General features: G+C 36.4%; 1 protein-coding gene across 8 annotated transcripts in view; it reads left to right on the forward strand.

Annotated features, from left to right (window-relative positions):
* Positions 1–15,828, forward strand: part of USO1 (USO1 vesicle transport factor) — a 78,699-nt gene extending 62,871 nt beyond the window's left edge. For all 8 annotated transcript variants that reach the window (XM_036336702.1, XM_036336720.1, XM_036336727.1 and 5 more), the window contains 11 exons: positions 2,208–2,318; positions 2,619–2,737; positions 2,887–3,068; positions 3,347–3,468; positions 7,152–7,290; positions 8,937–9,100; positions 9,663–9,743; positions 10,790–10,888; positions 12,666–12,773; positions 13,964–14,179; positions 14,798–15,828. In XM_036336702.1, coding sequence (XP_036192595.1) covers positions 2,208–2,318; positions 2,619–2,737; positions 2,887–3,068; positions 3,347–3,468; positions 7,152–7,290; positions 8,937–9,100; positions 9,663–9,743; positions 10,790–10,888; positions 12,666–12,773; positions 13,964–14,179; positions 14,798–14,887 — 1,431 coding nt within the window. In that variant the 3' untranslated portion in view covers positions 14,888–15,828. The remainder of the gene's footprint in view (positions 1–2,207; positions 2,319–2,618; positions 2,738–2,886; positions 3,069–3,346; positions 3,469–7,151; positions 7,291–8,936; positions 9,101–9,662; positions 9,744–10,789; positions 10,889–12,665; positions 12,774–13,963; positions 14,180–14,797) is intronic.
* Positions 15,829–15,971: the final 143 nt, after the last annotated feature.

Genomic DNA, 15,971 nt, shown 5'->3' on the forward strand with positions numbered 1-15,971 from the left:
AACTTTATTTTATATTTACGAGTTCAACCCTTGTCTGTGATAACTTACAAATATATTTTTTCCTGAGATGTCATTTGTCTTTTGACCTGAGTGTTTTGTTTTGGATTTATTTTATTTTATTTTTGTATCACTTTCCTTTTATTGTTTCTACTTTGCCATACTTAAAAGGCCTTTACCACTTCAAGATTTTAAGGAATTTGCCCATATTTTTATCTCACACTTTCTGGTATAATTTTTTTCATTTAAGTCTATGTTCCACTTTCCTCAATGTGATATGAGATATGGATCCTCTGATCTTTTTTAGATAGCTATCTAGTTCCAACATTTTTTAAGTCCATCTGTAACCCACTGATGGTTTTGTGCTGGCTATATTCATTTCTCTTTTTTATTTTTTACAGTTTCCCTAGTTATTTTTGCTTGTTTATTTTTCTATATGAACTTGAGAACCAGCTTGTTTTGTTCCAGAGGAAAAAAATCTGTTGGTATTTTTATTGGGTCACATTAATTTTCTAAATTTTATTAATTTTATAAATTAATATAGACTTAATATCTTCATAGTCTTGAGTTTTTCTATCTAAACATGGTTTCTTTCTGTTGATTTGTATCTACTTTCGTGCTCTTTAGGAATGGTTTTAAATTTTCCTAGGTTAGGTTTTACAGTTTTAATTAGGTTCATTCTTGTGTACTTTGTATTATTTTGTAACTATAATAAAGGGGATATTCTATTCTCTCTTAGTTATGTTTGACTTTGCTCTTCGTATCCTTCAATTAGACCTCTAAGAACATACTTCTAGAAGATTCAAACTTGAATCTAATTGCACATTTGTTCACTCAGACATTAGCCAGTGATTTGTTAGGAAGCCTTTGTATATATGAAATAGGTGTATTTGGCACCTACAAATGGAGTTCCAAGTAATACTAAACTTTTTATATATAACCAGAGAAAATCAATAAAACATTTGCATCTATGACTTGAGTAATTAGGTTTAAGTTCTCTTAGGCACAGAGTCGATTGAGAATAAGTGTATATATTTTAACTTTTCAATTTACTTGGGTAACATGAAGATATATTATGGGCATAGTAAAGTCATAGAGGCAAGGAAAAATAATTCATGTGAAAATTAAATTCATGCTAATTAATGCTTACTTGGCAAATCATTTGAAGAGGTCTAATTTAAATTTGTTTAAGTGTACTAGAAAATAGATTATAGAAAGGCCAAGATATTGACATCAAGACTCATTAAATTAGAAATTTATTGCTAGAAATTTTCAAAACGTGATGGTTGTTATCTTAAATTCATAGTTCTCTAGATCTTTGAATAATTATATTATGGTTATTTTCTGAAATTGCTCCCAAAAGTAATACATTACTGTGCCAATATCCATTATTTTGTTTCAAAAAGTTTTGTTTCACTTAATAAAAATATATAGGTTACATAATATAATATCGGCTGTGAAGATGTTATCAGCAAACAGAATTTCCCACAAAGCAGATATAAATCTGTTGTATCAAAATTTAGAAAACTATAATTTGGATGGATAGGTTAGTGTTCAGTATTGTTTAATTATACTTTGCAGCACTGTAGTTAGTGATTTGGGGCACTTAGCTAACTTACATAAATCTTTTTCTCCTTCATTGTTTGTGATTTTTTATTATCTATCATTTTGTCTGAGTTTGTAACATGGCTTGTTTATTTTTCTGTTAGAGAATATATTCTTTAATGGAACTTAACTAAATAATTCAGAAGATTATTTCTTTGTATTTTTCTCAGTGTTTTTTGAAGGAAGTAGAATTTGTCCTTCTACTCGAAACTTGTTTTTAAATTTTTAATTGAAACATCAAAACTTTATCTGGCTAATTAACTTTTTTATAAAGTGACTTAGGATTGATACATTTTTTAAAGCATCTATATCATACACTTCTTCCTTAGCAGACCAGGTTTTTCCACTAATAGTATTTTAGATAACCCAATATATGCTTAAGAACATGAATAAGTTCTGATTCCTTACTTTTCATTTCTTACTGTGCAGGACAGCTCATAGAAGACACAAGAATGCATTCTCTTGTTCAATTTTTAAAATCTGGATTCCTGACACATCTTTTATAAGATGTTAAATATGTTTTTATGCAAATGGGGAAGAATATTAGGGCAACTTTAAATTTGAAAAAAAGTAAAATGGGGTTTCTGCCGACTTATCTATTTCAGGGAAGCAAAATACAAACAAGAGTTGGACTACTGATGTTGCTTTGTACCTGGCTAAGTAACTGTCCGATTGCGGTAACACATTTTCTTCACAATTCAGCCAATGTTCCATTTGTATCCTTTATACTGTTGTAAGATACATAAATAGTTATCATTGTCATTTTTATTTTTTCCTCTCAGTTCAAAGTAGCTCTATGCCCCAAATATTTGAATTTTCTTTATTTGAACTTTTTAAACTGTTAAAGTGGTTAATGGCGCTTGCTTAAGCTGTGTGTGTGTGGGTGTGTGTGAGTGTTTGCTAGGACTATATAGAATTTCTTATGAAAACTTATATGAACTACATGTCAAATTCAAATTATAAAATAAAATACTGTAGATACTTTGAACAATTAGTCTCCTTAACAAAGATTTCAGCTTACAGGACAAATTGCAGAAAATCTTGGAGAGGAAGAGCAGTTGGTCCAAGGCTTATGTGCCCTTCTGTTGGGCATTACTATTTATTTCAATGATAACTCACTTGAGAACTACATGAAGTAAGTAAGGGGGAAATGCTAGGATAAATGACTTATTAATATTATCAAAAGAAAATGATAAATATTTTTGTGCCAAAGTATAATATAAACCAAGTTTTTATGTTTCATCATGACTTTTTTTAAGCATCTCAATATGCTTATCTCTGTAGAGAGAAACTAAAACAACTAATAGAGAAGAGGATTGGCAAAGAGAATTTCATAGAGAAACTAGGATTTATTAGCAAACATGAGTTGTATTCCAGAGCATCTCAGAAACCCCAGCCCAACTTTCCCAGCCCAGAATACATGATATTTGATCATGAGTTTACAAAGCTGGTAAAAGAACTTGAAGGTAAGATAAGGACTTTTATATTGGTACTTTTATTAGAAAGTACCTATGATTATATTGTATATGCATATTCTGGTCATGTGCAGATTTTATAAGCTTAAAAGTGGGGTTTTTTTTCCTGCTCTTGATGTGTAGCCCATTGAAGGGTTTTCGGCCTTCAGTAAGATTGGAAAGATTATTTCTTTCTCATGCAGTTAGGCCATATGTTTTTACTGATTAATTCTTAATAACATAGTATTTTAAATGTTTAAAATAAATTTTAAATAAGCTTCCTTTTATAGGTGTGATAACTAAGGCTATTTATAAGTCAAGTGAAGAAGATAAAAAAGAAGAGGAGGAGAAGAAAACATTAGAACAGCATGACAGTATTGTGGGACACTACAAAAATATGATTCGAGAGCAGGTGCGTACTGATAAATACACTCTCTGACATACTGATACTTTTCTACTTTAGAAAAGAGTTTTTCCTGGCATTTCAAATGTAAGAGGATACAGAAAGTAAAACACGCTGTTTTCCTAAATAATTCAAAAGCATCTGAGTATTCAATAAACTGAGTATTCATATGTCTTAAGCAGTATGCAGGATGTGAATAAAGACATGAGTCAGACATGTTTCCCTATCACAGTCTCATGGGGAGACAAACCTATAAATAGATTATGACACATGGATTATAATATACTAGAGGCCCAGTGCATGACATTCGTGCACTGGGGGCAGGGCATCCCTTAGCCTGGCCTGCATCCTCTCGCTGCTCCTTAGCACTACCTCAGAGGCGAGAGAGGCTCCCACCTTCTGGCTGAGCGGCACTCCCCTGTGGGAGCGCACTGACCACCAGGGGGGCAGCTCCTGCATTGAGCATCTGCCCCCTGGTGGTCAGTGTGTGTCATAGCAACCAGTCATTCTGCCGTTTGGTCAATTTGCATAATAGGGTTTTATTATATAGGATTAAGTCCAGTGATAAGAGATAATCAAAGCTGTATGGCAGCACTGAGAGGCACCTAATTTAGCTAAGTAGGAGCAGAGGCTTCAAGAAAACAGAGAAGCTGAGCCCCAAGAGGATGGCCAGGAGTAAGCTAGGCAAAAGGAGAGAGAAGAAAGAGTCAAGAGATGTAACTGGCATATAGATAGAACATTTGGTAGCTGTATAAAGGAGGCAAGGCTTGAAGGAGGGAGCCCAAGAAGGAGGTGGTTGTGGTGGGCTAGGGGAGGAAATTGGAGCACTGATGATGGCGATGATGATAATGGCTGCTGGTTTTTGTTTGCTGTGTTCTAGGTAATCACTAAGCACATTTTAAACACAGTCCATTGCTACAAAGTAGTTAATGTCTTCGGTTTAGCATAAATGAGGAATCTGTGACAGAGAATTTAACCTGTCCAGGGTCACTCCGTGAATGGTGGAACAGAATTCAGATACATGTGTTACTGGGACTCTAAAGCTCATACTTTGTGGTATAGAGTCAACCTGAAAAAAGGTGAAAACTAAGGAAGATAAAACTGGTAGGACTTGGTAATGATTGGATGCAGGTGTGAGGAAGCATAAAGGGTCAAATAAGATCTTTAGATCACTGTCTTACACAATTGGATAGCTGATATTGAGTTAGATAGAATAGGGAACAAGAAAGGGAGCTGATTTATTAGAGTGGGTAATTATGAATTTAGTTGAAATTACATTTTCAAAATCATCAATTGACATTTTCTTTTCAGGATACCAAAGAAGCTCCCATTTGCATTGTGTTGAGCACCATCAATCTTCCATTGCTTTTCTTAAAAATGTTTCTTAGTTTTTTCTTTCAGTTAATTCCTCATCCTGGTACCTTGATTGGAATCCTAGAAAGTGCTGTACTGGTATTAATATCTGGAAAATGAGATTATTGATGTTGTTAAAATCCCAGTGTCATAAATTCCAGTACACTGGTGGCAGGTCATGTGGGCCAGCCCTCAACTCCTGCCATTGTGCACAGCCTGAGGCATGTGTGGCAAGTAAGAGCTTGGATGGAGCCCTCTAAATGACAACTGCCTGTGTGTGTTTTTCTTCCCCATAGTCTATTCTTGAGATTGAAATTGTAAGAAAGAATAAAAATCTATTTATGTAAAAGCTTAATATGCTACTAGTAAGTGTCTGACCCAGCAGTCAACCTTTTGGTCCACCGCTCGACCAGTCGCTATGATGCACACTGACCACCAGGGAGCAGACGCTCTGACCGGTAGGTTAGCTTGCTGCTGGGGTCCAGCCGATTGGGACTGGGCAAGATGGGCTGGACACGCCCTGGAGCCCTCGTGCTGTCCCTCCCCAGCCAGCCAGCCCCCATCGCCCCAATTGTCCCCAATCACCAGCCAGGCCAGGGACCCCACCTGTGCATGAATTCTTGCACCGGGTCTCTAGTTGTGTTATATTTATGGTTCAGTCTGAGCCTTTCGTGTATGAGCAAATCAGTAAATTAGAATCAACCTTGAATGATCCAAATTTGGATTATTAAACTACCCATGGTTATTAGGATTTTTCATCTACATCTTAGTACGAATATGTAATGTCTTTAGAGCACTAGAAAACAAATACTTGGAATGTGATGTGATAGCCTTTGAAGCTGATAAATATGGTTGATTTGGAAGAAAAAAAGAGTGATTTGACACAGTTACTTAAAATGACTTTTCTTGAGAAATGTTTCTTTTAAATATTTACACCATTTATTTTTTTTTTTAAATATATTTTATTGATTTTTTACAGAGAAGAAGGGAGAGGGATAGAGAGTTAGAAACATCGATCAGCTGCCTCCTGCACGTCCCCCAGTGGGGATGTGCCCGCAACCAAGGTACATGCCCTTGACCGGAATCGAACCTGGGACCCTTGAGTCCGCAGGCCGATGCTCTATCCACTGAGCCAAACCGGTTCGGCAATATTTACACCATTTAAAATGCTAGTTGAGCCCTAGCTGGTTTAGCTTAGTGGATAGAGTGTCGGCCTGCAGACTGGAAGGTCCCAAGTTTGATTCTGGTCAAGGGCATGTGCCTGGGTTGTGGGCTCGATCCCCAGTAGGGGGTATGCAGGAGGCAGCCAGTCGATGGTTCTCTCTCATCATTGATGTTTTCATCTCTCCCTCTCCCTTCTTCTCTGAAATTAATAAAAATGTATTTTTAAAAAGCTTTTAAAAAATAAGTAAAAATAGAATAAAATGCTATTTAACAATTAGGCAATAAGCATAGAGAACTATAAAATGTTTATATACACTTTGACATTTGAGAATCCATCCTAAGGAAATTCTCCAAAATTCAGGACAATTATATGGACTAACATATTTATGGTAATAAATTTACCATATAGAGAAATGGAAAGTGGCCTCAGTGTTGCTTTTGAATATAAATCATAGTACATCTACTGATTAGATATTAAGTGAGCATTAAAAATTATGATCGTGGCCCTAGCCTGTTTGGCTCTGTGGTTAGAGCATCAGCCCCTGGACTGAAGGATCTCGGGTTCCATTCCTGTCAAGGACACATATCTTGGTTGCAGGCGGGGCACATGCGGGAAACAACCAATTGATGTGTCTCTCTCATGTCGATGTTTCTCTCTGTGTGTCTCTCCCCCACTTTTCCACTCTCTTTAAAAATTAGTGGAAAAAATATCCTCAGATAAAGATTAACAAAAAAAAATTATGATTATGAAACTGTTAGCAACATGGGGAAATTATGAATGAATAGTCAGTAAATTAAAGGTTACAAATGTTCTTTTACATGATTGTCTTTAATGTGAAAAGTAATATAGGTGCATATGTATAATACATATACTACCTTTTTTAAGTAGTTTGGTTTAAATTTCTTAAATGATTTGATGGACCATAAAATGGAATTTTTCAAATTGACCCTCCTCACTCCCAATAATTGCAGACAGGTTGCAGGATGTATGATAGTGCTTCTTCATGGGGTTTTATGTTAACTGGACTTGGTGCATATACTGCCTAATTATTGAACGGTTTTGGAGTGTTGAGTACTTTAACATCCTGACCCAAAGTAATCGTTTTTAATTTGTTCACCTTCTTAATGCTAATTGGTTTGAATTTACAACACTTGAATTATGTTTTGTTTCACAGGATCTGCAACTTGAGGAATTAAAGCAACAGATTTCTACATTAAAATGTCAAAATGAACAGCTCCAAACAGCAGTCACACAGCAAGTATCTCAGATTCAGCAACACAAAGATCAGTATAATCTTCTTAAAGTACAGCTAGGTACGTGTAGTTGGCCATCACTGTTGCAGTGTCCCCAAGAGTTGTCCAACACAGTCAAACAGATTATTTTTGTAGACTAGTCTTTCTTTAATCTTAAATCAATCACTGTGACAAACATGTAAATCAGATTTTGAAGTTCAGCCTCCTTGCTACTTGTTTGATTTTCTGGTGCATTGACTTTCAGCCTTTGGGTGTACATTAGAATCTCCTGAGTTTTGGGGGGGCGGGGGTTGTTTTTTTGTGTGTGTGTGTTTTTTATATAGCACCAGTACTTATCGGATGGGTACTGGATTTATCAGGGTGATCACTTGTAAGTTATATAAATGTCTAATCACTATATTATACACTGAAACTAACACAATATTGTATGTCAACTATAATTGAAAAATATAAAATATTTTATTTATTTATTTTTAAAATATATTTTTATTGATTTTAGAGAGGGAGAGAGAGAAAGGTAAAAACATCAGTGATAAGAGAATTATTGATCGGCTGCCTTCTACACGCCCCCTACTGGGGATCGAGCCTGCAACCTGGGCATGTGCTCTTGACCGGAATTGAACCCGAGACCCTTCAGTCCGCAGGCTGACACTCTAACCACTGAGCCAAACCAGCTAGGGCTGAAAAATAAATATTTTAATTAAAAAATAAATAGCACCAATACTGAGACCTTACTGTGTTTCTGATTTAATTTGTCAGGTTTGGGTCCATGCATCAGTAATTACTACAGGCTCATCCCCAGGTGATTCTAATGTATAACCAGTTAAAAATGACTGGTCTAGCCCAGCCAGCATGGCTCAGTGGTTGAGTGTCGACCTATGAACCAGGAGGTCGAGGTTCAATTCCTGGTCAGGGCACATGCCTGGGTTGTGGTCTCAATCCCCAGTCGGGGGCATGCAGGAGGCAGCCAGTCAATGATTCTCTCTCTTCATTGTTGTTTTTTTTTCTCTCTCTCTCCCTCGCCCTTTCTCTCTGAAATCAATGAAAATATTTTTTATTTTTTTTTTAAAAAAAGATGACTGATCTAATTTTTTTATTTCCTTGTCTACAAAGTTGAGCTGATAAAGGCATCTGGGTCATTTTGGAATTAAATGAAATAATATTAGTAAAATTCTAGTTCAGTGCCTGGCACATGGTAAGAGCTCCAATTCTTGTAAATAGTATCATCACCCTGTAGTGCTTATGATAGGAATGTTAGCTACTTAGAAATGTAGTTTGTTTATATCAAAGTGATTAAAATTTTCAGAAAAATTACCTATTTTACTTCCTTTATTTATGACAATAATTTGTCAGTTATTTTAGTCCATATAGAAGGCTATTCCTTTCAGGACATTTTTTTTAAGGGATTTCATTTTCTCTTATGTTGGCAGAATTAGAATTGAAACTAGTATCATTTATAATCTTAGATCACCAAACCATGCAGTTTAGTCTTAATAAGACTATTCTGCTTTTCTCCCAGAAACCCTGAAAATATCATTAGTTCATTATTTTTATCAACACACTATTTTGCAAAAATGAAATGTGCTTACAAAAGTGCTGCCAAACTAAATTAAGCAAATTATATATTTATATTTGAATCTTCTAATTCAAAAAATGAAAAACTTAAGTTTTGTGCTGGCTTTTCACATTTTATGCTTGTCTAATAGGAAAAGACAATCAGCATCAAGGTTCTCACAATGATGGGGCTCAAATGAATGGCATTCAACCAGAAGAAATTGGTAGGTTGCGAGAAGAGATAGAAGAATTAAAAAGTAATCAGGAACTTTTACGAAGCCAACTGGCCGAAAAGGACTCTTTGATTGAAAAACTGGTAAGTAAGTGTTAAAAATTTTTAAAAAAGAGGTCAAGAGTAATCTTCATTATCTTGCTTTTTTTTTTTCTGGATCCCTTAAGCCAAAGTATCATAATAAGATTTTAGAATATGAGCTGTGTCAGACTGTCTGAAGTTTCACTGCTTCCTAGCTAATTGACTGTAAGCAATTTAACTATGAAAAAGTGGTAGACAGTATGTGGTATCTTGAAATTTTATCAAAATTAAAATGTTGGGCCCTGACCAGGTGGCTCAGTTGGTTGGAGCATCGTCTTATATGCCAAAACGTTTAGGGTTTGTTTCCCTATCAAGGCACATACATGTAGGTTGTGGGTTCGATCCCTGGTTGAGGCACTTGAGGAAGGCAACCAATCGATGTTTTTCTTTCACATCAATGTTTCTCCCTTACTCTCTCTCAGGTGAGGATTTAAAAAAAGAAAAACATTAAAATGTTGGTATGAAATTTTTTGGTAAAGATTTACATGTACAATTCTGTTTTGTTTTGTTTTCCTATCTCTTTAGAATGAATTTATTTCATAATTTATTTTTATGCTATTTGTAGAAATCTTCCCAAACATCCCCAGACACAAATGAAGCAACAGCTTCTGCTAGAGATTCTGAAAATATTGCAGAATTAAAACAGGTAATTGTCCAGCTTGATCCAAGTTCTGTTTTGTCTTGTTTTAATTATGATAGAATAGCCACCTTTCAGTTCTATTAATCTAGAGCTACTTTGTGTTGTGCGAGCAAAAACTGATAGTGATGAAAGCCATATGCAAATCCAGAAGCTGTTGTAATTATATGGTAATGGTATTTGCTTGTTATTGTGTTTTTTTAATTTTTTAATGGTGTTCTTTTTAAGAGATCTCAGCATCTCACCAGATTATTTGTAGATTATCAGTGAACTAAATTAAGGAGAACATAATTATGTTTATAAGCTACAAATATCTATACTAATAAAGAGCTAATTTGCTAATGGTCAATAACGTTCTAACTGTAACGACCAGGTCATTAGCATATTAGCTGGGGCGTTGCTGGAGACGGGTGGAAGCAGGGAGGCGCCCGGAGGGGGCGGGACTATCCCATGCCGGGGAGGGCAGGGGTGAGAGCCCATAGCACCCCCCTCACCAGTCCTTCGCCACCCACCGCTCGCACTCTGAGTGCCCGCGGCCCACCTGCCAGGGGAAGGAGCACAGTGCAGCAGGCGGGAGGCTTCCATGCTCTCCTCTAGCGCCATGATGGGGTGGAGCCGCAGCGTTGGTCCAGAGAAGGCTAGGAAGCAGGGAGGCGCCCAAAGAAGGCGGGACCAGCCCTAGGCGACTTGAGGGACTGAGGGCGGGGCTTGAAGCAGCCAGAGAAGGCCAGAGGGTTTGGGGGCTGGGCCAGGTGTGCTGGAGCTCTGCGTGGACAGGTTCGGGTGTCAAGGTAGGGCTGCAGGTGGGTGGGTGGCACCGTGCGATGTCACACGCTGGGCTCCTAGTGAAGTTATAAAATCTTATGCCTAATTTATACAGTATTGACCATGATAATTGCTTTCTTAAGAGTGTTGGTTATTTAAACCTTTCTGTCCAAAAAAAATATTGGTTTTTAGAATTGAAAAGAAAAAAACGGGAGGTAAACTTGTGTGTATGTCCTGAAAATAGACATTTCCTTGATGAGTTTACACCGCAAATGTTTTTTCTCTCTTAGGAACTGGCAACATTAAAGTCTCAGTTAAACTCAAAATCTGTGGAGATCACCAAACTACAGACAGAAAAGCAGGAGCTGTTACATAAAACAGAAGCATTTGTAAGTTAGTTAATTTTTTTTTCTCCTGAAAAATAGAAAACACAAGGTTAAGATGTTGTTTCTCAACCACTGTGGAAAAGAAGCAAATTTGTCAAAAATTCACTTCCCTTTAGCCAGAGTTCTAGTCATATCTGCTTCTTGTCCGTGGTGGCAGTCTCAATGTTATAGTCAGACTCAGCCAGTCAATTTAATCAGATACTTAGTGGTTCATTTTGCTGATATTTGTATTTCATCCTGTGTCTGTACCGTCAGTCAAGTTAGGTTTACTGCTGGTATAAAATTGTGAGAAACCTTGTCGAGAACCCATGCAATTCACAGGGGTCCAAGCCATCAGACAGGAAGGCCCTCCTGGATAACCACCTCTCTGTTCTGGCTTCTGCTGAGTGGTTGATTGGATCAATGAGTCACACATGCAACCTCTTTACAAATGGTTGTCCAGCCACCCCCTTGATGTTTCACCAGAATATGCCTTGTCATTTATTGCAATAGAGATAGGCTGATGATTTTCTAAATTTTTAAATTCTCATTACCTTTTGCTTAACAATTTCTTCAGTTTCTGTCTCTCCTCACATTTTATTTTAAGCAGCAAGGAACTAGACCATGCCCTTGACACTTTGCTTAGAAATCTCCTCACCTAAATGTCCTCGTTCATCACTTACAAATTCTACTTTCCACAGAACACTAGACATAATTTAGCCAAGTTCTTTGTCACTTTATAACAAGAACTAGAGGCCCAATGCACGAAATTCGGGCAAGAGTAGGCCTTCCTTCCCCCGGCTGCCGGCACTGGCTTCCCTCTGGCACCCAGGACCCGGGTTTCCCTTGCAGACCCGGCTTTGTCCGGAAGGACATCTGGTCTAATTAGCATATTATGCTTTTATTATTATAGATTGCCTTTCCTCCACTTTCCTGATTTCCATCTCAGACCTCAGCCAAAACCACTTTAACATCCATATTCCTATCAGCATTCTGTTCATGATGATACTCATTTTCTCTATGAGCTGCAAAAACTACTGATGTAGAAGGAAGGCTGTCGGCATTATTACAAGAGACTAAAGTGGAAGCTTTCTCTACAGCTCTCCTTTTTTCTTTCTGAGCCCTGACCAGAATTGCCTTTAATGACCATATTTCTGCCAACAATCTCTTCAAGGCATGTACGCTTTGTCTAACATGCACCTGAAAACTCTTCCAGACTCTACCAATTCTAAAGTCCTTTACACATTTTTAGATATTTGCTATACCAGCACCTCACTTCCCAATATTTTATAGAAAAAAAGGTGGGGAAAGACTGAAAAACTGATTTAAGAATACCTCCTATAGCTCTTAAGAAAATACTTACATTTCACTAGTTAATGGCATTCAGCTCAGTGTTCCCACCTACCTCTCTGAGATGATAGTGTCAATGAAACTTACAGGAATTTTATGAGGAAACGGCTTTGAAAACTATTCCCTGCTAGTAAATGCTGTGTTACAGCTACGTGAGAGCTGTTCTGTTGGTTGCTTTCCTGGTGTGACCTTGAGGCAGCTTCACCCAGCCTTCCTCATCCTCTGCTGAGATCGGTGCCCCCCCGCCCCCCCCGCTCTTGTCTTCTGCTTACTGTAGGGATCACTCTTCTTTCTAGGGAGAGCACTTTATTCATGTAAATATGTGAGGGAATTACATTTTCTGTTATTGGAAATAAAATTTTAAAATAGCAAGAAAATTAAGTCACCTTTGGGGTTTCATATTGATCATAACTTTAAAGAAACTGTTTTTTCCCCTAATTTCTACTTTCAGGCACAATCAGTTCCTGTATCAGGAGAGAGTGAAGCTGCAATAGCTGCAAAAACTACTGATGTAGAAGGAAGGCTGTCGGCATTATTACAAGAGACTAAAGAGTTAAAGGTTGGCTTTGGTGAAACTTTTATTTACTGTATATTATATGAAATGAACTCCAGGAAATTAGAGTTTATTCACTTAATTTCTCAAATCCTTAGATTTATGAAGAAAGCTAATGAGGTGTAATGTTATCTTACAGTCTTTATATTCTGTTACCCAAAATGGCACAAATGAAGATTTTTTAAATGCTTTTTCAAATAATTATACCAAATATGTAAAGTAAGAATACATCAGAATGTACTTTGAAAGTGAAAATAGTTTTCTTATCAGTCTCTAATCACAATAAGAAACAGGAATGCAAGTTTGGCTAATACACAAGCCACGTGTAAGCTTTTCATAGGCCAAAGAACACGGGCACATGAAATCCTGCAGCCCATTGTGCGACATAGAAACCAGAATAAAGAATAAAAGGAAGGAATGAGGTGGTAGTAAAAAAATAAATAAATAAAAGGCATGCAGGAAAAAAATGGGAAAAGGAGGATAATGTGTAATTATGCGTTTTGGATTATGGTCAAATTATTTTTAAGCCATTGGTTTTGCTTGAAGCTATTTTTTTCTGCCTTTAATTGTATGTATAAAGTTGGGATGAAATTTTTTTTTAAAACTTTAGTTCTAATTCTGATGCTAACCAGGCTTCTGCTATAAAATTTTTTGTGTGTTTATTCCTCTGATTATCTGAAATGGTATTGTCTCTTAGGATTTATTGAGGAATAACTGATTAAAAATATTTTTTTGATGTTAAACTGTATTTTTCACAGTAACCATCTTTGATGTATAACCTAACATAAATTCTCATGTTACTGGATGAGTGTATGTTTTAAGTGTCCTATCACCCTGACCAGGTTGCTCAGAGCGTCGTCCCAATCCTCCAGGGTTGCGGATTCAATCCCTGGTCAGGATACATACAAGAAGCAACCAATGAATGCATAAATAAGTGAACCAACAAACCTAACAAACTGACATGTGTCTCTGTCTCTCTCTCTCTCTCTCTCTCTCTCTCTTGCCCCGCCCCCTCTTCTCTCTCTCTAAAATCAATAAATAAAATTTTAAAACAAAACAAACAAAAAAACCTCTACCCTTAAACTCCTTAGATTGGACAGATACAGTGATTTATCATAGAAAGAACCTACTTGTTTAAAACCTTCGGAGAGTTAATACTAATTTTAGATTCGTGATTTTCACCTTTCTTTTCCTAGAATGAAATTAAAGCACTGTCTGAGGAAAGAGCTTCTATTAAAGAGCAGCTGGACTCATCTAACAGTACCATTGTCATTTTACAAAATGAGAAAAACCAGCTGGAGGTGAACATTAAAGATTCTAAAAAAGAACAAGATGATCTCTTGGTGCTGTTGGCTGATCAGGATCAGAAAATATTGTCATTAAAGGATAAACTCAAGGGACTCGGTCATCCAGTAAGATTGAAATGTTTCTCAAAATGTTATATATTATCTTTCTTTATAATGTATTTTTAAAATTATATTGTACCATGGAAATATTGTGCCTATATATCTAGAATACAGGCATAGATACGTTAGGTACATGAATTCAGTATCATCTATACAATGTTCACCGAGTTGACTTAAGATGCAGATTGGGCAGTTTTCAGCATTTGTTAACTGTTCTCTTTTGGGCTTTGAGCCTAGAGAGTGAATTAATTTGATTGTTCCTGTCATAACAAGACTCTTATCACCCATATGTGGCATTCTGTTTTGACTTGTTTGGTTCAGGTGAGAGTTATAGCCATCTGTAGGCCAGTTAACCTATATGTCTCATCTCATATTAAAAATGGCAGAGCAGTCAGGGAGAGGACAATGGGGGGGCGGAGGGGGGGGAGGATACTTATGTAATACTTTAAACAATAAAGAATTTGAAATGAATGAATGACAGGAGCCTTAAGCATTAAAGCAAGGAAATCAGATAGTGTATAACCTGGTATACTTATGGGAATAAAGAATTTATCAATAGATATATTATGTATTGAATGTGAAGTGAGAAGTCTTCATAATGTTAAATGTTTATTTTCTAATTAGGAGGAAGAAGAGGATGAACTTGAATCCATAGACCAAGATGATGAGGATGATGAAGATGAAGATGATGACAAGAGCCAGGGTGATAACTAGCTTTAAATTTTCTAGGAATGATAGAGATCTAATCGTAACTTTGAACATGGAGTCTTAAGAGAGTGCTTTGGTTTGCCTCCACAATAAAACTTAAACCAAGTGGGAAACATTCACTAATAAGACTATCAATGTATTTTTTTAAACAACGCCTCCCATGTTGAAAACCCTTAAAACTCTTAACTTTATGCAGAACACACATCCTTTATTGAAATTCATCTGAGCTGTCCCAAAATATAATTTTTAAAGAGCTCCAGACACCAAAAATATACCATTTTAAGGCATATGATGGCAATGCCATTTGCCTTAGTTCATTGGTTACATAAGTTCTGTCTTTGTCTATTATTTTCACTTTTCAGAATTTGTGACTTTAAGTACTAACACATTAGATTTAATGTGTATTGGAATCACTGTTTCTAAATTCAGTATTGGAGTTCTTAGCTATTGATTTCCTTTTAAAGAAATGAAGTTACTTAAAGGCAAGATAGTGTGGGCAGGAGGTGGGGGAATAATATATCATCAGCCCTCCATCCAGTACTGCTCCTGTGTTGAGCAGGACAGGACAGTTTAGAATGAGTGCCTTGACACCTGATACGCTGCATTCTGTGCCTCAGCAAAGACTGAGAAGGATACTGACACAGCCATAAGGAAAGCGCTTCTGAGCAACTTTTGCAACAGTGTAAGCATGTGGTTGGTTTTGGTTTTAAGCTAAATGTTAAAATACAAGTTAACCACTCACACAACTCAGATTTAATATTGTTGTTTGATTATTATAAAACATATTATGTTCCTAGTGTTAAAAAGACCCAGACTATGATTTATGTAATTTATTGGCATTTTTGCTGAATAGATTTAAGTCAGATAATAGATTTTTAAAAAGCAAATGAAGCAATGTGTCAAAATTTAATGTTTTCGTAATAAAAATAGATATTATGGACACTTAATCCCTGGTCATCGTTTCCTTTCCTCTCAGATTTTGAGAGAAGTATTCTTCAAAAAAGATAAGGCAAGTGGAAGTAGAGTAAGTACATTACTGTACCTGATTGTTAAAAGCAGTCTGATTCAGAACTAATGATTAGGATTGCCT

This window comes from Myotis myotis, unplaced genomic scaffold (genome assembly GCF_014108235.1).
Source record: "Myotis myotis isolate mMyoMyo1 unplaced genomic scaffold, mMyoMyo1.p scaffold_m19_p_1, whole genome shotgun sequence".
Lineage (NCBI taxonomy): Eukaryota > Metazoa > Chordata > Mammalia > Chiroptera > Vespertilionidae > Myotis > Myotis myotis.